The sequence below is a fragment of the Colossoma macropomum genome, unplaced genomic scaffold, assembly GCF_904425465.1.
Source record: "Colossoma macropomum unplaced genomic scaffold, Colossoma_macropomum, whole genome shotgun sequence".
Classification (NCBI taxonomy): Eukaryota; Metazoa; Chordata; class Actinopteri; order Characiformes; family Serrasalmidae; genus Colossoma; species Colossoma macropomum.
Window position 1 is genome coordinate 1,466,305 of NW_023495965.1, and position 26,564 is coordinate 1,492,868.

The 26,564-nt window shown below is 47.8% G+C and overlaps 2 protein-coding genes across 3 annotated transcripts in view; both read right to left on the bottom strand.

The window, feature by feature from the left end:
- Positions 1-3,416, bottom strand: part of ttbk1a (tau tubulin kinase 1a) — a 47,741-nt gene extending 44,325 nt beyond the window's left edge. The window contains 1 exon segment of the mRNA XM_036564317.1: positions 3,353-3,416. Coding sequence (XP_036420210.1) covers positions 3,353-3,361 — 9 coding nt within the window. The 5' untranslated portion in view covers positions 3,362-3,416.
- Positions 3,417-7,024: 3,608 nt separating this feature from the next.
- tpcn3 (two pore segment channel 3) overlaps positions 7,025-26,564 on the bottom strand; it is a 28,778-nt gene continuing 9,238 nt past the window's right edge. For both annotated transcript variants that reach the window (XM_036564304.1, XM_036564305.1), the window contains 9 exons: positions 24,526-24,711; positions 24,290-24,354; positions 12,572-12,659; positions 11,097-11,166; positions 10,118-10,337; positions 9,777-9,867; positions 9,571-9,684; positions 9,100-9,212; positions 7,025-8,319 (listed from right to left, as the gene is read on the bottom strand). In XM_036564304.1, coding sequence (XP_036420197.1) covers positions 8,198-8,319; positions 9,100-9,212; positions 9,571-9,684; positions 9,777-9,867; positions 10,118-10,337; positions 11,097-11,166; positions 12,572-12,659; positions 24,290-24,354; positions 24,526-24,711 — 1,069 coding nt within the window. In that variant the 3' untranslated portion in view covers positions 7,025-8,197. The remainder of the gene's footprint in view (positions 8,320-9,099; positions 9,213-9,570; positions 9,685-9,776; positions 9,868-10,117; positions 10,338-11,096; positions 11,167-12,571; positions 12,660-24,289; positions 24,355-24,525; positions 24,712-26,564) is intronic.

Sequence of the window (26,564 nt, forward strand, 5' to 3'; positions counted from 1 at the left end):
TCAACACACTCCACATACCCCTCACCACACTCCACATACCCCTCAACACACTCCACATACCCCAATCATACTCCACATACCCCAATCATACTCCACATACCCCTCATCATACTCCACATACCCCAATCATACTCCACATACCCCAATCATACTCCACATACCCCTCAACACACTCCACATACCCCTCAACACACTCCACATACCCCAATCATACTCCACATACCCCAATCATACTCCACATACCCCTCATCATACTCCACATACCCCAATCATACTCCACATACCCCTCATCATACTCCACATACCCCAATCATACTCCACACACCCCTCATCATACTCCACATACCCCTCAACACACTCCACATACACCTGAACACACTCCACATACCCCAATCACACTCCACATACCCCAATCATACTCCACATACCCCTAATCGTACTCCACATACCCCAATCATACTCCACACACCCCTCATCATACTCCACATACCCCTCATCATACTCCACATACCCCAATCATACTCCACACACCCCTCATCATACTCCACATACCCCTCATCATACTCCACATACCCCAATCATACTCCACACACCCCTCATCATACTCCACATACCCCTCAACACACTCCACATACACCTGAACACACTCCACATACCCCAACCACACTCCACATACCCCAATCATACTCCACATACCCCTAATCGTACTCCACATACCCCAATCATACTCCACATACCCCTGAACACACTCCACATACCCCTCAACACACTCCACATACCCCTCAACACACTTCACATACCCCAATCATACTCCACATACCCCTCAACACACTCCACATACCCCTCAACACACTCCACATACCCCTAATCATACTCCACATACCCCAATCATACTCCACATACCCCTCAACACACTCCACATACCCCAATCACACTCCACATACCCCTCAACACACTCCATATACCCCATCAACACACTCCACATACCCCTAATCGTACTCCACATACCCCTAATCGTACTCCACATACCCCAATCGTACTCCACATACCCCTCAACACACTCCACATACCCCTAATCGTACTCCACATACCCCTAATCGTACTCCACATACCCCAAACGTATTCCACATACCCCTAATCGTACTCCACATACCCCAATCATACTCCACATACCCCTCAACACACTCCACATACCCCAATCACACTCCACATACCCCTCAACACACTCCACATACCCCAATCGTACTCCACATACCCCAATCGTACTCCACATACCCCAATCGTACTCCACATACCCCTCAACACACTCCACATACCCCTCAACACACTCCACATACCCCTCAACACACTCCACATACCCCAATCATACTCCACATACCCCTCAACACACTCCACATACCCCTAATCATACTCCACATACCCCTCAACACACTCCACATACCCCTAATCGTACTCCACATACCCCTCAACACACTCCACATACCCCAATCGTACTCCACTTACCCCTCAACACACTCCACATACCCCTCAACACACTCCACATACCCCAATCACACTCCACATACCCCTCAACACACTCCATATACCCCATCAACACACTCCACATACCCCTAATCGTACTCCACATACCCCTAATCGTACTCCACATACCCCAATCGTACTCCACATACCCCTCAACACACTCCACATACCCCTAATCGTACTCCACATACCCCTAATCGTACTCCACATACCCCAATCATACTCCACATACCCCTCAACACACTCCACATACCCCAATCATACTCCACATACCCCTGAACACACTCCACGTACCCCAATCGTACTCCACATACCCCAATCGTACTCCACATACCCCTCAACACACTCCACATACCCCAATCGTACTCCACATACCCCTCAACACACTCCACATACCCCTAATCGTACTCCACATACCCCAATCGTATTCCACATACCCCTCAACACACTCCACATACCCCTAATCGTACTCCACATACCCCTAATCGTACTCCACATACCCCAATCATACTCCACATACCCCTCAACACACTCCACATACCCCAATCATACTCCACATACCCCTGAACACACTCCACATACCCCAATCGTACTCCACATACCCCAATCGTACTCCACATACCCCTCAACACACTCCACATACCCCAATCGTACTCCACATACCCCTCAACACACTCCACATACCCCAATCGTACTCCACATACCCCTCAACACACTCCACATACCCCAATCGTACTCCACATACCCCTAATCGTACTCCACATACCCCAATCGTACTCCACATACCCCAATCGTACTCCACATACCCCTAATCGTACTCCACATACCCCTAATCGTACTCCACATACCCCTAATCGTATTCCACATACCCCTAATTGTACTCCACATACCCCAATCGTACTCCACATACCCCAATCGTACTCCACATACCCATAATCGTACTCCACATACCCCTAATTGTACTCCACATACCCCAATCGTACTCCACATACCCCAATCGTACTCCACATACCCATAATCGTACTCCACATACCCCTAATTGTACTCCACATACCCCAATCGTACTCCACATACCCCTAATCATACTCCACATACCCCTCAACACACTCCACATACCCCAATCGTACTCCACATACCCCTCAACACACTCCACATACCCCAATCGTACTCCACATACCCCTCAACACACTCCACATACCCCAATCGTACTCCACATACCCCTCAACATACTCCACATACCCCTCAACACACTCCACATACCCCAATCGTACTCCACATACCCCTAATCGTACTCCACATACCCCAATCACACTCCACATACCCCTAATCGTACTCCACATACCCCAATCACACTCCACATAGCCCAATCACACTCCACATACCCCTCACCGTACTCCACATACCCCTCAACACACTCCACATACACCTCAACATACTCCACATACCCCACCTTACTCCCACATTACTCCCCAACACATTCCCATATTACCCCATTTACCCCCCATATTTCCATATTACTCCAAACATCACCCCACATCCACCAGATCTCATTCCCATTTTACCTCACTGTGTCCCCACTCAGCCCCCCATACACCCTATTACTATACAGCATATAGAAGCTAACAGGCTAACCATCTTGCAATCAGCTGCAAGCACGCGGTGGATGCGGGGGTTGGGGTGGTCGGTGGGGCGGAGGGGTCATTCGGGTTTCCTGGATCAATACAGCGGAAATCATCCAGTAAGTCCTACCAGGAGAGGAAAGCTGCAGCAGCCATTTAGTGCTCAAACTTCATAAGAGGAGTGAAAAGTGCAGTCGCTAATGAACTCTCACCATATTCATTAACCTTATGGCTCACAAATATCACCAAATTAGTGGGCCAGAAAGCTCCTCAGCCTACAAGCCAAAACAGAACAAGAGAGGAAATTCGTTACACCTCCTTCATCTACAGACTCACTGTCCATCACAGTTCATCTGAAACATTAAACTATAAAACAGGGGTCTCAGACTACCGGCCCACGAGGGTCATACATGAATATTTATCCTCAGACTCATGACTGCAGTGTTTAAAGGCAGGAACAGAGGAGCCACTCGAACGCAGCACACTGACTGATTTAGCCACAGCTAACTCAGCTGATACTGTAATTTGGAGCGATAGTCAGTTAAACCTGCCCTCGCGGATGAAATTATCACACTAATCCACTCAGAACGCAAAATTAACAGCTCAACACTTCACTCGCATTAACTTCGCTCACGCTCAGCAGGAACGACAGTGCTTTCACAATAAGAGTCCCATATAATTTTAATGTTAATCGTGTTTACTTGATTTTATTAAAATATTTATTACATAGCTATGTGTGTATATTACTAATACTACTTCTAGCAATAATAAAAAAATATATATATTATTACAATATTTCTAGTAATAATAATTATTATTACACTCTGCCCACTCGGAGAAGTTTAAGACCCCTGATTTATAGTCATTAAACAGTTTGAGGTCAGTCTACATCCTGCGAAGGTCAATATTTTTGTCACCATTATTACACTGTTATGTCACTCACCACTGGGACAGTCCAGGTCACTCACACATACATATATACACACACTCAGGCCGTAAAGTGACCAGCGCACACACATGCAGCAGCGCAGTGAAGCAGAGGTGCAGCAGAAAAAAGCTCGTGCAGCAGGACATTAAAAAACAACAACAACAACAACAACAACAACAACAGAAATGAGGTCACCGTTAGGAGCGTCGTCAGTGTAAACTAAACACAGGAAACACAGTGTGCAGACACAGCAAAATAAACACACAGTGATGAAAAACGCTTGATGCTACAAACAGGCCACACAAACACATTCACTGACCGCACTACGCTAACCTTACACACCTCTGACCACAAATCAGTCTACAGATGGTGCATCTGGGCTTTACGATGCTCAAATTTACATACAGTTCATATGAAGCAGTTCAGGCTTTAGCTCAGGATGTGTGTTACAGGGCAATTACACCTATTAAAAAATCCTGCATAATTTAGTGGTTCAGATGTAAACAGAGTGGTTCAGAGTGGTTCTCCGTTCTAGATAAACTTACAGAGTGAGAACTGTTCACAGTGGTGGTGATAGGAACCAGACGTCCACCTCTAAAAGCTCCCTCACAGAAAGTTCCTACATGAAATGGTTATGAATTCACTGCCTGATGACTGAGACACTGTTTTATGATAGTTTAGAGAACTTAAACTCCATTCATGGTGGAGGGATACATGCAGGGCGCTGTGAGGCAAAATAGTCCCCAAAGAAAACTGATTATTTCAGATTTTCCACTATTTTCATCATCAACATTCCATATAAACTCAGAAGACTCGTGTAGGTTCACTGGTGGTTCTGGATAGTAAATAAAATGTCTATATTTGTGTTGTAGTCATGGCGACCCCTGGCTCCTATCACCACCACTGTAAAGACATCTGGACCATTTCACACCAAACCGCTCTGAATCACTCTGATTACATCTCACTGAGTTATGGAGGAATTTTGAAAAGTTGATGGATTTCTCCTTCAATCACAACTGAACCCTGACACAGAAAACTCTCTTCTCCTCATCACTGTCCGCTGTTTCAGGGTCTGCGCTGTAATGATCCCGTACCCACCTGGTGTCCATCTCCTCAGGGCTGAGCTCCTCAGGATGGGCCCAGCAGATCTCAACAGGGTTTACACTCAAAAACTGTTCGAGAGCAGTGAAGACCTGCACAGCCTGGACCGACGGTCAACCAGTCCTAACGGACCACCACACTGAGCACAGCTCAGCACCATCTACACAGCCCAGCACGCTGACAGTTACACTTCCTTCCTAACACATTTATAATATACATATTCCCTCCTAATGTAAATATTCCTTCCTATTGCACATATTCATATTCCTAATGCACTTATTCCTGATTCACTTATTCCTAATTCCTTCATAATACAAATATTCCTTTTAAACATATTCATAATGAACATATTCCTATTGTACACGTTCCTAATGCAGACATTCCTAATTTACATATTCCTTCCTAATGTACATATTCCCAATCCAGATATTCCTAATTCATATATTCCTATTACATATATCCCTAATGCACATATTCCTTCCTAACACACATATTCCTAACGCACGCGCAGTAAAACCCCATAAGCAAAAACATAATAAAAGTCCTGTGGACTCCGCTGCCGTTGCCCTGCTGTAGATAATCCCACAGCACATCCAGTTTAAACTGCAGATGCTTTAGACATCTCGCCCCATCGGAGGTGTGTGATGTCCCAGAATGCACCGCGCCGCTTCAGTCCCGCACTGCAGCCCGCAGAACAGGAGCAGAGCCGGAGCCGGCCAGCAGGGGGCGCCCACCACCACACAACACACATATACACACATTCAGCTCAAAATATTGTACCTAATTCTCTTTTTCCCCTCTTACGTCATGTTTTATGCTTATTCATCATCGTTATTAGTGTTTATTAGTGTTTATTACTGTTATTCCCGTCATTCCCGCGTATGATGATATGCAAAAAGGTTCTAGATTATTAGATATTGTTCTTTAGGCCTTTTTAAAGGGATCAGTTACTATAAGTGAAACGAAGCTCTCAGTTTCTGTAACCTGATTAAATCAGATCGTTTTTCACGAGTAAATTGTTCCTGTGAAAGGAAATGGGAGACGTTCCCGTTTGCTGCTGTGACGGCGCCCCCTGCCGGAACTACAAATCCCAGCGTGCGTCACGTGTTCTCATCCAATTTCACAAATGCGACAAAAAACCTTCAATATTTTACAGCCAGGAAACGCTGTGTGGGTCATTCAGGAGTGAAACTGGCTCATATAAACGTTATTTACTCTCGTTCTAGCTTTACCTCAGCACAGTCACATCATTCAGAACCACAGAACCAACAACCACAGAGCAGAACCTCGGCAGAACCTCAGGAGAGCCTCAGCAGAACCTCGACTCATCGCACGTTTCACGAGGCAGAAGCTGGAGCCCTGTTCGCCAGCTTCTCGTTCGAATTTTCCGTTCCACCTTAAATGGTGCGGCAGTTACATTCAGGCTCCTCAGGCACATGAACGTAACTGCCGCACCATTTAAGGTGGAACGGAAAATTCGAACGAGAAGCTGGCGAACAGGATCCGGGGCCTGTAGAAAAAGCACAACCACAGATTCCCCCGCACCCCCCTCCTCACCCGCTCATCAGCAGGCGCGCGCTGCAATCCTCATCTTCATCACCATCACCATCATCATCACCATCACCTCATCTCCATCCACCGCGCTCTCCTGTATCATCCTCTGTTTCTCCTCAGATTACGTTGTTCTCCTCCATGCTGAAGGATGCTGCTCCTCTTCCAGCATCAGCATCATCAGCACCGCCAGCATCGCCCACTGCTTACCACTCCGCACTGAGCTCAGCGCGGGCGGCGGGGCGCCCTCTGCTGGACACCGGGCGCAGCACAAGCCTCTTCAATAAAGACTCAGACCACAAGGTTGATTCTTTATATTTATTTATTTACTCATTCATTTATACTGTATTTGAATAAATGTGTCCCTTTTTAATCCTATCTCACTGCAGCGTGTATAAAAGTGTCGCTGCGTCTTTGGTCTCTTCTGTTCTTCCTAAAAATAAACAACTTTTCCACCAGTTTTGAGGCTTTTCAGTGGTTATTATGTGAAATTAGCGCTTATAAAGTAAGACGAGGAGGGAAAATGGCACCATATTCTCAGTTGTAGAATTAACTGGGACTATTTTAATGCTCCGCCGGCTTGAATCCGTTGGGTAGTGATGCGTTTCTGTCCATTATATAATGTGAAAAATGGACCTTAAAGGTAAATAATGATTATTTTTTTTGGTGAATTTCTTAAAATATTCAGTCAAAATTCACCTAAAAACCCACCTGTGCAACGCTGTCGAGCTGTTTCTATGTTTGCACGTTTACACGACCCAGTAAACCCCAGAACTGGTTCCGGTTCTACGCACCTTAGCTCACTTTGAACATATGAAAAAATCTGTTTTTTTTTTTTTTTAGAGGAAAGCATTACACTGCTCCTCTACACTCTTAAAAAGATGGTTCTTCAAGGGTTCTCTAGTAAAGGGAAACTATGAGCCTTAAGTAGAACCGTTTGCATGCTTACGTGGTTCTATAGATTGTGTAATGGTGCTTCAGATTGATTAAGAGAATGTGTTGTATGTGGTCCTATATAGCACCAAAAAGGGTTCTGCTGTTGTTGTGATGTCAAGGTAGTAATAACTGAGGAACCCTTTATGGTGCTATGCAGAACCATTTTCAAAAAGGTTCTGTAAAGAAACCATTCACAGAAAAAAAAAGATACTTCTAGAACCATGAACACTCAAGAAAACATTTGCATGATAAATGGTTCTATACATGATGTAAGCGTTCTTCAGACTGACAGAGTGTGTGTTGTGTAGGGTCCTACATAGAACTAAAAAGGGTTCTGCTATTGTTACGATGTAAGGCTGGTAATAATGGAAGAAGGTGCTATTTAAACTTTGCTAAAGAACCCTTGAAGAACCATCTTTGAGAGTGTACACAGAGAAAAGCTGCAGACAGAGCCGTGTGGTCTTTAACTGATACGGTTCCGGTTCTGCTGTTCTCGGTTCTCAGTGCAGCTGCTCGTCTGATGTGTGAAACAGCGCTGCGCTCAGGCGGAGGTGAAGGACGGGTTGGAGAAGTTCTCTGGTTCCTCCTCGTTAGCGTCGTCAGCGCTGAGGTCAGTTTCAGTCTCAAACATTCTCTGCAGGAGGCCGTCCATCGTCCGGTACCCTGAGAACAAAAACGCAGAACGTCAGGAGAACATTAGAGCAGACTTGAGTGATGACTTTGTGGCCAATCAGAGCGGCATTTACCGGGTGACCAATCAGAGCGCCGTTTACCGGGTGGCCAATCGGAGTGCTGTTTATGGGGCGGCCAATCAGAGCGTTGTTTACCGTGGTGACCAATCAGAGCGCCGTTTACCGGGTGACCAATCAGAGCGCTGTTTACCGGGTGGCCAATCGGAGCGCCGTTTACCGGGTGGCCAATCGGAGTGCCGTTTACGGGGCGGCCAATCAGAGCATCGTTTACCGTGGTGACCAATCAGAGCGTCGTTTACTGTGGTGACAAATCAGAGCGTCGTTTCCCGGGTGGCCATTCAGAGCGCCGTTTACCGGGTGGCCAATCAGAGCGCCGTTTACCGGGGGGCCAATCAGAGCGCCGTTTACCATGGGACCAATCAGAGCGCCGTTTACCGGGGGGCCAATCAGAGCGCCGTTTACCGCGGGACCAATCAGAGCGCCGTTTACCGGGTGGCCAATCAGAGCGCCGTTTACCATGGGACCAAGCAGAGTGCCGTTTATCGGGTGGCCAATCAGAGCGCCGTTTACTGTGGGACCAATCAGAGCGCCGTTTACCGGGTAACCATTTCACACCACAGACTCACTAACACAGCTTATAATATAATAAACACATCAATAATATAATATAATATAATAACTATAAAATAACATGATGGTAAAGTAAAGATAATGAGTGATGAAGATGAAGAGGATGAAGAGGATGAGTTACTTTTGGAGCTGATTTTGAACATCAGGGTGGGTTTGCCCTTCACTCCCTCAGAGGACCCCATATCATTATCCTGAGTCTCCATCGCATCAACCAGGGTCCCATCAGCAGGATGCCTAATCAATCAGTCAATCAGTCAATCAATCAATCAGTCAATCAGTCAATAACAATGAGCTGTGCTGTTTATCTGAGGGTGGTGAGGGAGCTGTTCTGTGCTGGGATGATCTCGTCTGATCATGTTTACTGTAAGTACAGAAGCTGAATATTAACCTGTATCTGTATATTATTTCTGCATATTATATTATTTCTGAATATTAATCATCACAGATACTTTAAACGTTCATCAATTCATCATATTCATCAATACTGTATTTTCAGTTTAATCCACTTTTAGGGACACGCTGTAGCTCCGCCCCCAACATGTGATGTTTATTCCAGCTGTGTGTGAACAAGAACAATGGAGTGACCACTCACTGCTCCACACACAGGTTCAGCTCCTCGATCTTCTTTTCCAGGGACGTCTGCAGGTCACTCTTCTCCACCATGTACTCGACGAAGAACGCCTCCAGGATGAAGGCCACGAAAATGCTGCGGATCAGGACAGAACAGAGGTCAGCAGGACAGTCAGCAGTACCCTCAGAGGAACCAAACCGGACACTCATCTATTCTCTCATACGTACTTAATAATGATAATGACCATCACGACATGGAACAGAACGAAGAATATTCTGGCTGAAATGTGAGTGACCGCGGTAAAACCACCGGTCAGCAGTGAGGTGGAGTCAAGGAATCACAGAGACACAGGACAAACAACAAAAACAACAACAACAACAACAACAGACTGCTGTAGGCTGAATGGGTGGAGCTAAACTGCTGTAGGCTGAGTGGGTGGAGCTACACTGCTGTAGGCTGAGTGAGCAGGGCCAAACTGCTGTAGGCTGAGTGGGCGGGGCCAAACAGCTGTGTGCTGAGTGGGCAGGGCCAAACTGCCGTAGGCTGAGTGGGTGCTGGTGGAGGATATCGTGCCACTGGTTGACCACCGTGAGCTCCAGCAGGAGGATGAATGAAGACACCACATCGTTGAAGTTGTTCTTGCAGTAGTTGTTCCGGGCGAAGGCGGAGCCTTTCAGCAGAGGATTCCCGCAGTATTCCCGTGCCGGATCCTCGGAGCCCGCCTCGAAAAACTGCACTTTCCCTTTAAACAGCTCCATCCCCACCATCGCAAAGATGTAATACACCACCTGGGGGCAGCACAGAGCTCTCGTCTGAGCACCGCGGGCAGGAGATACACTCACACTCACACACACACTCACACACACACACACTCTCACACACACACACACCACTGCCATCGGAATAAAACCTCACATCTCTATTTTTGTGATTTGTAGTTTTTGACATAATTTGAAAATGTCTGTTATTCTTTACACTGTGTGTAAATTTCATGATGAACGGAACAAAACGAACGACCTAAAATGACTTAGAAAAAAGTCCGATTCCATTGACTTCCATTAAAGTAGAGTACGTTTTTCCTTCTCCTGTAAAGTTAGGATTTTGGAGATGTGAGGTTTTGTTCTGACAGCAGTGAAATACTATATTGTTTCTACACTCATTGTCCACTTTATCAGCTCCACTTACTATATAGGTGCACTTTGTAGTTCTACAGTTACAGACTGTAGTCCATCTGTTTCTCTGATACTTTGTTAGCCCCCTTTTACCCTGTTCTTCAGTGGTCAGGACCCCCATGGACCCTCACAGAGCAGGTACTATTTGGGTGGTGGATCATTCTCAGCACTGCAGTAACACTGACGTAGTGGTGGTGTGTTAGTGTGTGTTGCGCAGGTGCGAGTGGATCAGACACAGCAGTGCTGCTGAAGAAACTACATGGTCAGTGGCGCTGATAAAGTGGACAGTGAGTGTAGATGTTAATGTTACGGCTGGTGGTGTATATTTACATTTATGTTTAGATTTATAGAGTAAATGTAAGAGTTAAGACTGACCAGAATGAGCTGACCGAAGGTGAGCATGGGGGGTCCGATCTTGATCAGAGTGTTGATGATGGCACGGAAACTGCAGACATTAAGGAATTAACATAAATGAACAATCTACAGATTCTATGTCAGAGGTCAGCAGGCGGCAGGGTGACCTGAATGGTCAGTGAAATCATTTGCGTGAACAACTTGGCAAAATATCAGATCTTTCTGCCGAACATCGTGACTGATTATTTTCTATAAATGGAGGTCCAGCCTTGTTATTTTGGTCAGTTCTCATCTTTTGAGGCTTGAATGGCAAGTCATGGTTGTGATGTGATGGGTTTGGCTGTTTCTGATTGGTCTAACTCGTCCACAGGCGGCGCTAGAGAGAGATTTAAGACGAACATCGATAATCTGGAGATGAATGGACTTATTTGTGTTCATAATCACTCCAGCTGGTTTCCTGATACGTTTAATCTGCAGTGAGAAACTGACCAACACTAAAGTCACGAGGCTGAAGTCAGTTTCTCAATCGCCCGATTCTTGTACGAATTTACTTCCACCTTAAATGGTGCAGCAGTTACATTCTGCTGCCTCAGATGCCTTTTAAGGTGGAACAGCCTCGTAAGAAATCAAACGTTGAGAGAAATTTTACAGAAACTGTTCTACTTTTGAGGAACGTTTCCTGCTGGAGATGTGAGAAAAGCGGCTCCAGCTGAGCTGAAGATTAAAGCAGAGCGAAGTAAGTCTGAGTTTTTGTTTATATGTTTTAGTCTAAACTAGAACATCAGCACATACTGAGACACATTTACAGCCCAGATGGTAAAACGCTAGGCTCTTAAAAAGGATGTGCCTTCAAGGGTTCTTTAGTAAACATAATAGTTCTATATAGAACCATGAACACTCCAAGAACCCTTAGCTTGATTAAAGGGTTCTATATAGGGTTCTTTGAGTGCTCATGGTGCTATATAAAACCATTTTCTTTCCTAAAGAACCCTTAAAGAACCATCTTTTTTATGTATGATATTCCAGGTGGTTGCTAAGGTGTTGCTAGGTGGTCGCTATTGTATTGCAAAAAGTTACCAGAAGGTTGCTATGGTATCCCTGGTGGTTGCTAGGATGCTCCTAGTGTATGTCTATCATGGTAGGAGAAGTGTACAAAACTTTGACCACAGAGTTCAGCCATTCAGCTCACGGGACAAAGCGCCTCTCCTTCACCGTATTTCACTGAAATTGCCATCAGTGACCTACACTGGACACCTGGACGCCGCGAGTGACCAGCTCAGATTGGTTTAATATGTTTTCAGGGTTGTTGGGGGAAATGTGGGCTGCTCTACACCAGTGATGCAGGTTAAAATGCTACACATGGGCGCTGAGGACGGGGACCACAGCACGGAGCAGGCGGGTGGTCAAAGCGGGCGTGTCTAGGCATTAATAATCATGCTGTGCAGACCTCGACGTCTATAATGCACACGATCACACAGACGATCTCACAGACCTACCTGGGGATGGTGTCCACCACCCGGATGAGCCGAAGAACCCTCAGAATGAAAACAATGTCCAGAACCTGACGGCTGGTGTATCCACCGGCTACAACACACGGAGAACCGGTCAACAAACCGCCACACACTGCACCCTCCAACACACACACTGCACCCTCCAACACACACACTGCAGCCTCCAACACACACACTGCATCCTCCACCACACACAATGCATCCTCCACCACACACAATGCATCCTCCACCACACACACTACAGCCTCAAACACACACTGCAGCCTCCACCACACACACTGCAGCCTCCACCACACACACTGCAGCCTCAAACCCACACACACTGCAGCCTCCAACACACGCACTGCAGCCTCCAACACACGCACACTGCAGCCTCAAACACACACACACTGCAGCCTCCAACACACACGCACTGCAGCCTCCAACACACGCACTGCAGCCTCCAACACACGCACTGCAGCCTCCAACACACGCACTGCAGCCTCCAACACACACTGCAGCCTCCAACACACACACTGCAGCCTCCACCACACACAATGCATCCTCCACCACACACACTGCAGCCTCAAACACACACTGCAGCCTCAAACACACACTGCAGCCTCCACCACACACACTGCAGCCTCAAACCCACACACACTGCAGCCTCAAACCCACACTGCAGCCTCCAACACACGCACTGCAGCCTCCAACACACGCACTGCAGCCTCCAAACACACGCACTGCAGCCTCAAACACACACACACACACTGCAGCCTCCAACACACGCACTGCAGCCTCCAACACACACACTGCAGCCTCAAACCCACACTGCAGCCTCCAACACACACACTGCAGCCTCCACCCCACACTGCAGCCTCAAACACACAGTACAGCCTCCACCACACACTGCAGCCTTATAGCATGTGTGTGCTGTAGTGTTAGAGTCCGTGTGCTGTAGCGTTAGCTGTGTGTGCTGTAGCGTTAGCTGTGTGTGTGTGCTGTAGCGTTAGCTGTGTGTGTGTGCTGTAGCGTTAGCTGTGTGTACTGTAGCGTTAGAGTGTGTGTGTGCTGTAGCGTTAGCTGTGTGTACTGTAGCGTTAGAGTGTGTGTGTGCTGTAGTGTTAGTGTGTGTGCTGTAGCGTTAGCTGTGTGTGCTGTAGCGTTAGTGTGTGTGCTGTAGCGTTAGCTGTGTGTGCTGTAGCGTTAGCTGTGTGTGCTGTAGCGTTAGAGTCCGTGTGCTGTAGCGTTAGCTGTGTGTGCTGTAGCGTTAGTGTGTGTGCTGTAGCGTTAGCTGTGTGTGCTGTAGCGTTAGAGTCCGTGTGCTGTAGCGTTAGCTGTGTGTGCTGTAGCGTTAGTGTGTGTGCTGTAGCGTTAGAGTCCGTGTGCTGTAGCGTTAGCTGTGTGTGCTGTAGCGTTAGTGTGTGTGCTGTAGCGTTAGCTGTGTGTGCTGTAGCGTTAGAGTCCGTGTGCTGTAGCGTTAGCTGTGTGTGCTGTAGCGTTAGCTGTGTGTGCTGTAGCGTTAGTGTGTGTGCTGTAGCGTTAGAGTCCGTGTGCTGTAGCGTTAGCTGTGTGTGCTGTAGCGTTAGTGTGTGTGCTGTAGCGTTAGCTGTGTGTGCTGTAGCGTTAGTGTGTGTGCTGTAGCGTTAGAGTCCGTGTGCTGTAGCGTTAGCTGTGTGTGCTGTAGCGTTAGTGTGTGTGCTGTAGCGTTAGCTGTGTGTGCTGTAGCGTTAGAGTCCGTGTGCTGTAGCGTTAGCTGTGTGTGCTGTAGCGTTAGTGTGTGTGCTGTAGCGTTAGAGTCCGTGTGCTGTAGCGTTAGCTGTGTGTGCTGTAGCGTTAGAGTCCGTGTGCTGTAGCGTTAGCTGTGTGTGCTGTAGCGTTAGCTGTGTGTGCTGTAGCGTTAGAGTGTGTGTGCTGTAGCGTTAGCTGTGTGTGCTGTAGCGTTAGTGTGTGTGCTGTAGCGTTAGCTGTGTGTGCTGTAGCGTTAGAGTGTGTGCTGTAGCGTTAGCTGTGTGTGCTGTAGCGTTAGAGTGTGTGTGCTGTAGCGTTAGTGTGTGTGCTGTAGCGATAGTGTGTGTGCTGTAGCGATAGTGTGTGTACTGTAGCGTTAGCTGTGTGTATTGTAGCGTTAGAGTCTGTGTGCTGTAGCGTTAGCTGTGTGTGCTGTAGCGTTAGCTGTGTGTGCTGTAGCGTTAGAGTGTGTGTGCTGTAGCGCTAGAGTGTGTGTGCTGTAGCGTTAGCTGTGTGTGCTGTAGCGTTAGAGTGTGTGTGCTGTAGCGTTAGAGTGTGTGTGTGCTGTAGCGTTAGCTGTGTGTGCTGTAGCGTTAGCTGTGTGTGCTGTAGCGTTAGAGTGTGTGCTGTAGCGCTAGAGTGTGTGTGCTGTAGCGTTAGCTGTGTGTGCTGTAGCGTTAGCTGTGTGTATTGTAGCGTTAGAGTCTGTGTGCTGTAGCGTTAGCTGTGTGTGCTGTAGCGTTAGCTGTGTGTGCTGTAGCGTTAGAGTGTGTGTGCTGTAGCGTTAGCTGTGTGTGCTGTAGCGTTAGAGTGTGTGTGCTGTAGCGTTAGAGTGTGTGTGCTGTAGCGTTAGAGTCTGTGTGCTGTAGCGTTAGCTGTGTGTGCTGTAGCGTTAGAGTGTGTGTGCTGTAGCGTTAGAGTGTGTGTGCTGTAGCGTTAGAGTCTGTGTGCTGTAGCGTTAGCTGTGTGTGCTGTAGCGTTAGAGTGTGTGTGCTGTAGCGTTAGAGTCTGTGTGCTGTAGCGTTAGCTGTGTGTGCTGTAGCGTTAGCTGTGTGTGCTGTAGCGTTAGAGTGTGTGTGCTGTAGCGTTAGAGTGTGTGTGTGCTGTAGCGTTAGCTGTGTGTGCTGTAGCGTTAGCTGTGTGTGCTGTAGCGTTAGAGTCTGTGTGCTGTAGCGTTAGCTGTGTGTGCTGTAGCGTTAGCTGTGTGTGCTGTAGCGTTAGAGTGTGTGTGCTGTAGCGTTAGAGTGTGTGTGCTGTAGCGTTAGAGTGTGTGTGTGCTGTAGCGTTAGCTGTGTGTGCTGTAGCGTTAGAGTGTGTGTGCTGTAGCGTTAGCTGTGTGTGCTGTAGCGTTAGAGTGTGTGTGCTGTAGCGTTAGAGTCTGTGTGCTGTAGCGTTAGCTGTGTGTGCTGTAGCGTTAGAGTGTGTGTGCTGTAGCGTTAGAGTCTGTGTGCTGTAGCGTTAGCTGTGTGTGCTGTAGCGTTAGCTGTGTGTGCTGTAGCGTTAGAGTGTGTGTGCTGTAGCGTTAGAGTGTGTGTGTGCTGTAGCGTTAGCTGTGTGTGCTGTAGCGTTAGAGTGTGTGTGCTGTAGCGTTAGTGTGTGTGTGTGCTGTAGCGTTAGCTGTGTGTGCTGTAGCGTTAGAGTGTGTGTGCTGTAGCGTTAGCTGTGTGTGCTGTAGCGTTAGAGTGTGTGTGCTGTAGCGTTAGAGTCCGTGTGCTGTAGCGTTAGCTGTGTGTGCTGTAGCGTTAGAGTGTGTGTGCTGTAGCGTTAGCTGTGTGTATTGTAGCGTTAGCTGTGTGTGCTGTAGCGTTAGAGTGTGTGTGCTGTAGCGTTAGCTGTGTGTGCTGTAGCGTTAGCTGTGTGTGCTGTAGCGTTAGTGTGTGTGTGCTGTAGCGTTAGCTGTGTATGCTGTAGCGTTAGAGTGTGTGTGCTGTAGCGTTAGCTGTGTGTGTGTGCTGTAGCGTTAGCTGTGTGTGTGTGCTGTAGCGTTAGAGTGGGTGTGCTGTAGCGTTAGCTGTGTGTGCTGTAGCGTTAGAGTGTGTGTGTGCTGTAGCGTTAGAGTGTGTGTTTGCTGTAGCGTTAGAGTGTGTGTTTGCTGTAGCGTTAGAGTGTGTGTGCTGTAGCGTTAGCTGTGTGTGCTGTAGCGTTAGCTGTGTGTGCTGTAGCGTTAGTGTGTGTGTGCTGTAGCGTTAGCTGTGTATGCTGTAGCGTTAGAGTGTGTGTGCTGTAGCGTTAGCTGTGTGTGCTGTAGCGTTAGCTGTGTGTGCTGTAGCGTTAGAGTGTGTGTGTGCTGTAGCGTTAGAGTGTGTGTTTGCTGTAGCGTTAGAGTGTGTGTGCTGTAGCGTTAGCTGTGTGTGCTGTAGCGTTAGAGTGTGTGTGTGCTGTAGCGTTAGAGTGTGTGTTTGCTGTAGCGTTAGAGTGTGTGTGCTGTAGCGTTAGAGTGTGTGTGTGCTGTAGCGTTAGAGTGTGTGTGTGCTGTAGCGTTAGAGTGTGTGTTTGCTGTAGCGTTAGAGTGTGTGTGCTGTAGCGTTAGCTGTGTGTGCTGTAGCGTTAGCTGTGTGTGCTGTAGCGTTAGAGTGTGTGTGTGCTGTAGCGTTAGAGTGTGTGTGCTGTAGCGTTAGCTGGGTGTGCTGTAGCGTTAGTGTGTGTGTGTGTGCTGTAGCGTTAGCTGTGTGTACTGTAGCGTTAGAGTGTGTGTGCTGTAGCGTTAGCTGTGTGTGCTGTAGCGTTAGCTGTGTGTGCTGTAGCGTTAGAGTGCGTGTGCTGTAGCGTTAGCTGTGTGTGCTGTAGCGTTAGAGTGCGTGTGCTGTAGCGTTAGCTGTGTGTGCTGTAGCGTTAGAGTGTGTGTGCTGTAGCGTTAGCTGTGTGTGCTGTAGCGTTAGAGTGTGTGTGCTGTTGCGTTAGAGTGTGTGTGCTGTTGCGTTAGAGTGTGTGTGCTGTAGCGTTAGCTGTGTGTATTGTAGCGTTAGCTGTGTGTATTGTAGCGTTAGCTGTGTGTGCTGTAGCGTTAGAATGTGTGTGCTGTAGCGTTACCTGTGTGTATTGTAGCGTTAGCTGTTTTTGCTATAGCGTTAGAGTGTGTGTGCTGTAGCGTTAGCTGTGTGTATTGTAGCGTTAGCTGTGTGTGCTGTAGCGTTAGAGTGTGTGTGCTGTAGCGTTAGCTGTGTGTATTGTAGCGTTAGCTGTGTGTATTGTAGCGTTAGAGGGTGTGTGCTGTAGCGTTAGCTGTGTGTGCTGTAGCGTTAGCTGTGTGTGCTGTAGCGTTAGAGTGTGTGTTTGCTGTAGCGTTAGAGTGTGTGTGCTGTAGCGTTAGCTGTGTGTGCTGTAGCGTTAGTGTGTGTGTGTGTGCTGTAGTGTTAGCTGTGTGTGCTGTAGCGTTAGCTGTGTGTGCTGTAGCGTTAGAGTGTGTGTGCTGTAGCGTTAGCTGTGTGTGCTGTAGCGTTAGAGTGTGTGTGCTGTAGCGTTAGCTGTGTGTGCTGTAGCGTTAGCTGTGTGTGCTGTAGCGTTAGTGTGTGTGCTGTAGCGTTAGCTGTGTGTACTTAGCGTTAGTGTGTGTGCTGTAGCGTTAGCTGTGTGTACTTAGCGTTAGTGTGTGTGTGCTGTAGCGTTAGCTGTGTGTACTGTAGCGTTAGTGTGTGTGTGCTGTAGCGTTAGCTGTGTGTACTGTAGCGTTAGTGTGTGTGCTGTAGCGTTAGCTGTGTGTACTTAGCGTTAGTGTGTGTGCTGTAGCGTTAGTGTGTGTGCTGTAGCGTTAGCTGTGTGTACTTAGCGTTAGTGTGTGTGCTGTAGCGTTAGTGTGTGTGTATTGTAGCGTTAGAGTGTGTGTGTGCTGTAGCGTTAGTGTGTGTGCTGTAGCGCTAGTGTGTGTGTGCTCTAGCGTTAGCTGTGTGTGCTGTAGCACTAGTGTGTGTGCTGTAGCGTTAGTGTGTGTGCTGTAGCGTTAGTGTGTGTGTGCTGTAGCGTTAGTTTGTGTTTACTCTAGCGTTAGCTGTGTGTGCTGTAGCGTTAGCTGTGTGTGCTGTAGCGTTAGTGTGTGTGTGCTGTAGCGTTAGCTGTGTGTATTGTAGCGTTAGAGTGTGTGTGTGCTGTAGCGTTAAAGTGTGTGTGTGCTGTAGTGTTAGAGTGTGTGTGCTGTAGCGTTAGCTGTGTGTATTGTAGCGTTAGAGTGTGTGTGTGCTGTAGCGTTAGAGTGTGTGTGTGCTGTAGCGTTAGAGTGTGTGTGCTGTAGCGTTAGCTGTGTGTGCTGTACACACACACAGTGTGTGTGTGTGCTCTAGCGTTAGCTGTGTGTGCTGTAGCGTTAACTGTGTGTGCTGTAGCGTTAGTGTGTGTGTGTGCTGTAGCGTTAGTGTGTGTGGTGTAGCGTTAGCTGTGTGTATTGTAGCGTTAGTGTGTGTGCTGTAGCGTTAGTGTGTGTGCTGTAGCGTTAGCTGTGTGTACTGTAGCGTTAGCTGTGTGTACTGTAGCGTTAGTGTGTGTGCTGTAGCGTTAGCTGTGTACTGTAGCGTTAGTGTGTGTGCTGTAGCGTTAGTGTGTGTGTGTGCTGTAGCGTTAGTGTGTGTGGTGTAGCGTTAGCTGTGTGTATTGTAGCGTTAGTGTGTGTGCTGTAGCGTTAGTGTGTGTGCTGTAGCGTTAGCTGTGTGTACTGTAGCGTTAGCTGTGTGTACTGTAGCGTTAGTGTGTGTGCTGTAGCGTTAGCTGTGTGTACTGTAGTGTTAGCTGTGTACTGTAGCGTTAGTGTGTGTGCTGTAGCGTTAGAGTGTGTGTGTGCTGTAGCGTTAGTGTGTGTGCTGTAGCGTTAGCTGTGTGTATTGTAGCGTTAGTGTGTGTGCTGTAGCGTTAGCTGTGTGTACTGTAGCGTTAGCTGTGTGTATTGTAGCGTTAGTGTGTGTGCTGTAGCGTTAGCTGTGTGTGCTGTAGCGTTAGCTGTGTGTGGTGTAGCGTTAGCTGTGTGTATTGTAGCGTTAGTGTGTGTGCTGTAGCGTTAGTGTGTGTGTGTGCTGTAGCGTTAGTGTGTGTGGTGTAGCGTTAGCTGTGTGTATTGTAGCGTTAGTGTGTGTGCTGTAGCGTTAGTGTGTGTGCTGTAGCGTTAGTGTGTGTGCTGTAGCGTTAGCTGTGTGTACTGTAGCGTTAGCTGTGTACTGTAGCGTTAGTGTGTGTGCTGTAGCGTTAGAGTGTGTGTGTGCTGTAGCGTTAGTGTGTGTGCTGTAGCGTTAGCTGTGTGTATTGTAGCGTTAGTGTGTGTGCTGTAGCGTTAGCTGTGTGTACTGTAGCGTTAGCTGTGTGTATTGTAGCGTTAGTGTGTGTGCTGTAGCGTTAGCTGTGTGTGCTGTAGCGTTAGCTGTGTGTACTGTAGCGTTAGTGTGTGTGCTGTAGCGTTAGCTGTGTGTACTGTAGCGTTAGCTGTGTGTACTGTAGCGCTAGTGTGTGTGTGCTGTAGCGTTAGAGTGTGTGTACTGTAGCGTTAGTGTGTGTGCTGTAGCGTTAGCTGTGTGTACTGTAGCGTTAGCTGTGTGTACTGTAGCGCTAGTGTGTGTGCTGTAGCGTTAGAGTGTGTGTACTGTAGCGTTAGTGTGTGTGCTGTAGCGTTAGCTGTGTGTACTGTAGCGCTAGTGTGTGTGTGCTGTAGCGTTAGAGTGTGTGTGCTGTAGCGTTAGAGTGTGTGTGCTGTAGCGTTAGCTGTGTGTGCTGTAGCGTTAGTGTGTGTGTGTGCTCTAGTGTTAGCTGTGTGTGCTGTAGCGTTAGCTGTGTGTGCTGTAGCGTTAGTGTGTGTGTGTGCTCTAGCGTTAGCTGTGTGTATTGTAGTGTTAGTTGTGTGTATTGTAGCGTTAGAGTGTGTGTGTGCTGTAGCGTTAGCTGTGTGCACTGTAGCGTTAGCTGTGTGTATTGTAGCGTTAGCTGTGTGTGTGTGCTGTAGCGTTAGTTTGTGTTTGCTCTAGCGTTAGCTGTGTGTGCTGTAGCGTTAGTGTGTGTGCTGTAGCGTTAGCTGTGTGTATTGTAGCGTTAGTGTGTGTGTGTGCTGTAGCGTTAGCTGTGTGTATTGTAGCGTTAGCTGTGTGTATTGTAGCGTTAGAGTGTGTGTGTGTGCTGTAGCGTTAGCTGTGTGTGCTGTAGCGTTAGCTGTGTGTGTGTGCTGTAGCGTTAGCTGTGTATGTGTGCTGTAGCGTTAGCTGTGTGTACTGTAGCGTTAGCTGTGTGTGCTGTAGCGTTAGCTGTGTGTGCTGTAGCGTTAGCTGTGTGTGCTGTAGCGTTAGAGTGTGTGTGTGCTGTAGCGTTAGAGTGTGTGTGTGCTGTAGCGTTAGCTGTGTGTACTGTAGCGTTAGTGTGTGTGCTGTAGCGTTAGTGTGTGTACTGTAGCGTTAGCTGTGTGTGCTGTAGCGTTAGTGTGTGTGCTGTAGCGTTAGCTGTGTGTACTGTAGCGTTAGTGTGTGTGTGCTGTAGCGTTAGCTGTGTGTACTGTAGCGTTATTGTGTGTGTACTGTAGCGTTAGCTGTGTGTGTGCTGTAGCGTTAGTGTGTGTACTGTAGCGTTAGCTGTGTGTACTTAGCGTTAGTGTGTGTGCTGTAGCGTTAGTGTGTGTGCTGTAGCATTAGCTGTGTGTACTTAGCGTTAGTGTGTGTGTGCTGTAGCGTTAGCTGTGTGTACTGTAGCGTTAGTGTGTGTGTGCTGTAGCGTTAGCTGTGTGTACTGTAGCGTTAGCTGTGTGTGCTGTAGCGTTAGTGTGTGTGCTGTAGCTTTAGTGTGTGTGCTGTAGCGTTAGTGTGTGTACTGTAGCGTTAGTGTGTGTGTGCTGTAGCGTTAGTGTGTGTGCTGTAGCGTTAGTGTGTGTGTACTGTAGCGTTAGCTGTGTGTACTGTAGCGTTAGCTGTGTGTGCTGTAGCGTTAGCTGTGTGTGCTGTAGCGTTAGTGTGTGTGTGCTGTAGCGTTAGCTGTGTGTATTGTAGCGTTAGAGCGTGTGTGTGCTGTAGCGTTAAAGTGTGTGTGTGCTGTAGTGTTAGAGTGTGTGTGCTGTAGCGTTAGCTGTGTGTATTGTAGCGTTAGAGTGTGTGTGTGCTGTAGCGTTAGAGTGTGTGTGCTGTAGCGTTAGCTGTGTGTGCTGTACACACACACAGTGTGTGTGTGTGCTCTAGCGTTAGCTGTGTGTGCTGTAGCGTTAGCTGTGTGTGCTGTAGCGTTAGTGTGTGTGCTGTAGCGTTAGAGTGTGTGTGTGCTGTAGCGTTAGTGTGTGTGCTGTAGCGTTAGCTGTGTGTACTGTAGCGTTAGCTGTGTGTATTGTAGCGTTAGTGTGTGTGCTGTAGCGTTAGTGTGTGTGCTGTAGCGTTAGCTGTGTGTACTGTAGCGTTAGCTGTGTGTACTGTAGCGTTAGTGTGTGTGCTGTAGCGTTAGCTGTGTGTACTGTAGCGTTAGTGTGTGTGCTGTAGCGTTAGCTGTGTGTACTGTAGCGTTAGTGTGTGTGCTGTAGCGTTAGCTGTGTGTACTGTAGCGTTAGCTGTGTGTATTGTAGCGTTAGTGTGTGTGCTGTAGCGTTAGCTGTGTGTGCTGTAGCGTTAGCTGTGTGTACTGTAGCGTTAGCTGTGTGTACTGTAGCGCTAGTGTGTGTGTGCTGTAGCGTTAGAGTGTGTGTACTGTAGCGTTAGTGTGTGTGCTGTAGCGTTAGCTGTGTGTACTGTAGCGTTAGCTGTGTGTACTGTAGCGCTAGTGTGTGTGTGCTGTAGCGTTAGAGTGTGTGTACTGTAGCGTTAGTGTGTGTGCTGTAGCGTTAGCTGTGTGTACTGTAGCGCTAGTGTGTGTGTGCTGTAGCGTTAGAGTGTGTGTGCTGTAGCGTTAGAGTGTGTGTGCTGTAGCGTTAGAGTGTGTGTGCTGTAGCGTTAGAGTGTGTGTGCTGTAGCGTTAGTGTGTGTGTGTGCTCTAGTGTTAGCTGTGTGTGCTGTAGCGTTAGCTGTGTGTGCTGTAGCGTTAGTGTGTGTGTGTGCTCTAGCGTTAGCTGTGTGTGCTGTAGCGTTAGCTGTGTGTATTGTAGTGTTAGTTGTGTGTATTGTAGCGTTAGAGTGTGTGTGTGCTGTAGCGTTAGCTGTGTGCACTGTAGCGTTAGCTGTGTGTATTGTAGCGTTAGCTGTGTGTGTGTGCTGTAGCGTTAGTGTGTGTGCTGTAGCGTTAGCTGTGTGCATTGTAGCGTTAGTGTGTGTGTGTGCTGTAGCGTTAGCTGTGTGTATTGTAGCATTAGCTGTGTGTATTGTAGCGTTAGAGTGTGTGTGTGCTGTAGCGTTAGCTGTGTGTGCTGTAGCGTTAGAGTGTGTGTGTGCTGTAGCGTTAGTGTGTGTGCTGTAGCGTTAGCTGTGTGTATTGTAGCGTTAGAGTGTGTGTGTGTGCTGTAGCGTTAGCTGTGTGTGCTGTAGCGTTAGCTGTGTGTGTGCTGTAGCGTTAGCTGTGTGTGTGTGCTGTAGCGTTAGCTGTGTGTGTGTGCTGTAGCGTTAGCTGTGTGTACTGTAGCGTTAGAGTGTGTGTGTGCTGTAGTGTTAGTGTGTGTGCTGTAGCGTTAGCTGTGTGTGCTGTAGCGTTAGAGTGTGTGTGTGCTGTAGCGTTAGCTGTGTGTACTGTAGCGTTAGTGTGTGTGCTGTAGCGTTAGTGTGTGTACTGTAGCGTTAGCTGTGTGTGCTGTAGCGTTAGAGTGTGTGTGTGCTGTAGCGTTAGCTGTGTGTGCTGTAGCGTTAGAGTGTGTGTGTGCTGTAGCGTTAGAGTGTGTGTGTGCTGTAGTGTTAGTGTGTGTGCTGTAGCGTTAGCTGTGTGTGCTGTAGCGTTAGAGTGTGTGCTGTAGCGTTAGAGTGTGTGTGTGCTGTAGCGTTAGCTGTGTGTACTGTAGCGTTAGTGTGTGTGCTGTAGCGTTAGTGTGTGTGTGCTGTAGCGTTAGCTGTGTGTACTGTAGCGTTAGTGTGTGTACTGTAGCGTTAGCTGTGTGTACTGTAGCGTTAGTGTGTGTGCTGTAGCGTTAGTGTGTGTGCTGTAGCGTTAGCTGTGTGTACTGTAGCGTTAGTGTGTGTGTGCTGTAGCGTTAGCTGTGTGTACTGTAGCGTTATTGTGTGTGTACTGTAGCGTTAGCTGTGTGTGTGCTGTAGCGTTAGTGTGTGTACTGTAGCGTTAGCTGTGTGTACTTAGCGTTAGTGTGTGTGCTGTAGCGTTAGCTGTGTGTACTGTAGCGTTAGCTGTGTGTACTGTAGCGTTAGTGTGTGTGCTGTAGCGTTAGTGTGTGTGTGCTGTAGCGTTAGTGTGTGTGCTGTAGCGTTAGTGTGTGTGCTGTAGCGTTAGTGTGTGTGTACTGTAGCGTTAGCTGTGTGTACTGTAGCGTTAGCTGTGTGTGCTGTAGCGTTAGTGTGTGTGCTGTAGCGTTAGCTGTGTGTACTGTAGCGTTAGCTGTGTGTACTGTAGCGTTAGTGTGTGTGCTGTAGCGTTAGCTGTGTGTGCTGTAGCGTTAGTGTGTGTGCTGTAGCGTTAGTGTGTGTGTACTGTTAGCTGTGTGTACTGTAGCGTTAGCTGTGTGTGCTGTAGCGTTAGTGTGTGTGCTGTAGCATTAGCTGTGTGTACTTAGCGTTAGTGTGTGTGTGCTGTAGCGTTAGCTGTGTGTACTGTAGCGTTAGTGTGTGTGCTGTAGCGTTAGTGTGTGTGCTGTAGCGTTAGCTGTGTGTGCTGTAGCGTTAGTGTGTGTGCTGTAGCGTTAGTGTGTGTGTGCTGTAGCGTTAGTGTGTGTGTGCTGTAGCGTTAGCTGTGTGTACTGTAGCATTAGTGTGTGTGTGCTGTAGCGTTAGTGTGTGTACTGTAGCGTTAGTGTGTGTGCTGTAGCGTTAGTGTGTGTACTGTAGCATTAGTGTGTGTGTGCTGTAGCGTTAGTGTGTGTACTGTAGCGTTAGTGTGTGTACTGTAGCATTAGTGTGTGTGTGCTGTAGCGTTAGTGTGTGTGCTGTAGCGTTAGTGTGTGTGCTGTAGCGTTAGCTGTGTCCTTACAGGACTTCAGTGCTGAATTAATAATAGTTGCCAGCAGAGCAGAAACGATGATGATGGTATCAAACCTGTGAAGATAACAGAGAACAGTTTAAGAACAAACTCACGACCGAGTTTCAGGAAAGAACCAACATGTCCAAACACACACACACACACACACACACACTCAAAAAAACACACAGACACACACTAAACATCCTCCGTCACTGAACAGCACAGTCCACCACCAAACTGCTCACCAGTTCCAGAACTGATGCCTGGCGAAAAAAGCGCGGGGCTCGAAGGTGTAGAGCTTCAGGAGGATCTCCAGCAGGTACAGTGTCAGGAACGCCCACTCAGCATTGGACACCAGGGGGTCCTCCTCGTCCAGACCGATGAAGACCGCATTCACCAGGATTATAGCGTCATACACATACACAAACACCCTGAAACACACACACACACAAACAGCCTGAAACACACACACACACACAAACAGCCTGAAACACACACAAACAGCCTGAAACACACACAAACAGCCTGAAACACACACACACACACACACACACACAAACACCCTGAAACACACACACACACAAACAGCCTGAAACACACACACACACACACAAACAGCCTGAAACACACACAAACAGCCTGAAACACACACACACACACAAACAGCCTGAAACACACACAAACAGCCTGAAACACACACACACAAACAGCCTGAAACACACACACACACACACAAACAGCCTGAAACACACACACACATAACAGCCTGAAACACACACACACATACACAAACACCCTGAAACACACACACACAAACAGCCTGAAACACACACACACACACACAGCCTGAAACACACACACACACAAACAGCCTGAAACACACACACACACAAACAGCCTGAAACACACACACACACACACACACACACACACACACAAAGCCTGAAACACACACAAACAGCCTGAAACACACACACACACACAAACAGCCTGAAACACACACAAACACACACACCCTGAAAAACACACACACACACACACAGCCTGAAAAACACACACACACACACAAACAGCCTGAAACACACACAAACAGCCTGAAACACACACAAACAGCCTGAAACACACACAAACACACACAACAGCCTGAAAACACACACACACACACACACAGCCTGAAAAACACACACACACACACACAAACAGCCTGAAACACACACAAACAGCCTGAAACACACACAAACACACACACCCTGAAAAACACACACACACACAAACAGCCTGAAACACACACAAACACACACAGCCTGAAAAACACACACACACACACAAACAGCCTGAAACACACACAAACAGCCTGAAACACACACAAACACACACAGCCTGAAACACACACACACACACACACCCTGAAAAACACACACACACACAAACAGCCTGAAACACACACACACACACACAGCCTGAAACACACACACACACACACAAAAAGCCTGAAACACACACAAACAGCCTGAAACACACACAAACACACACAGCCTGAAACACACACACACACACACACACACACACACACACACAAAAAGCCTGAAACACACACACACACAGCCTGAAACACACACACACACACACACACACACACACACACACACACACACAAAAAGCCTGAAACACACACAAACAGCCTGAAACACACACACACACAGCCTGAAACACAAACACACACCCTGAAACACACACACACAGTCTGAAACACACACACACACACCCTGAAACACACACACACACACACACAGTCTGAAACACACAAACACCCTGAAACACACACACACACACAAACACTCTGAAACACACACACACACACACACACACACCCTGAAACACACACACACACCCTGAAACACACACACACACAGCCTGAAACACACACACACAGCCTGAAACACACACACACACCCTGAAACACACACCAACACCCTGAAACACACACCAACACCCTGAAACACACACACACACACACCCTGAAACACACACACACACACACCCTGAAACACACACACCCTCACACACCCTGAAACACACACACACAGCCTGAAACACACACACCCTCACACACCCTGAAACACACACACACAGCCTGAAACACACAAACACACACACCCTGAAACACACACAAACAGCCTGAAACACACAAACACACACACCCTGAAACACACACACAAACAGCCTGAAACACACACACACCCTGAAACACACACACACCCTGAAACACACACACACACACACC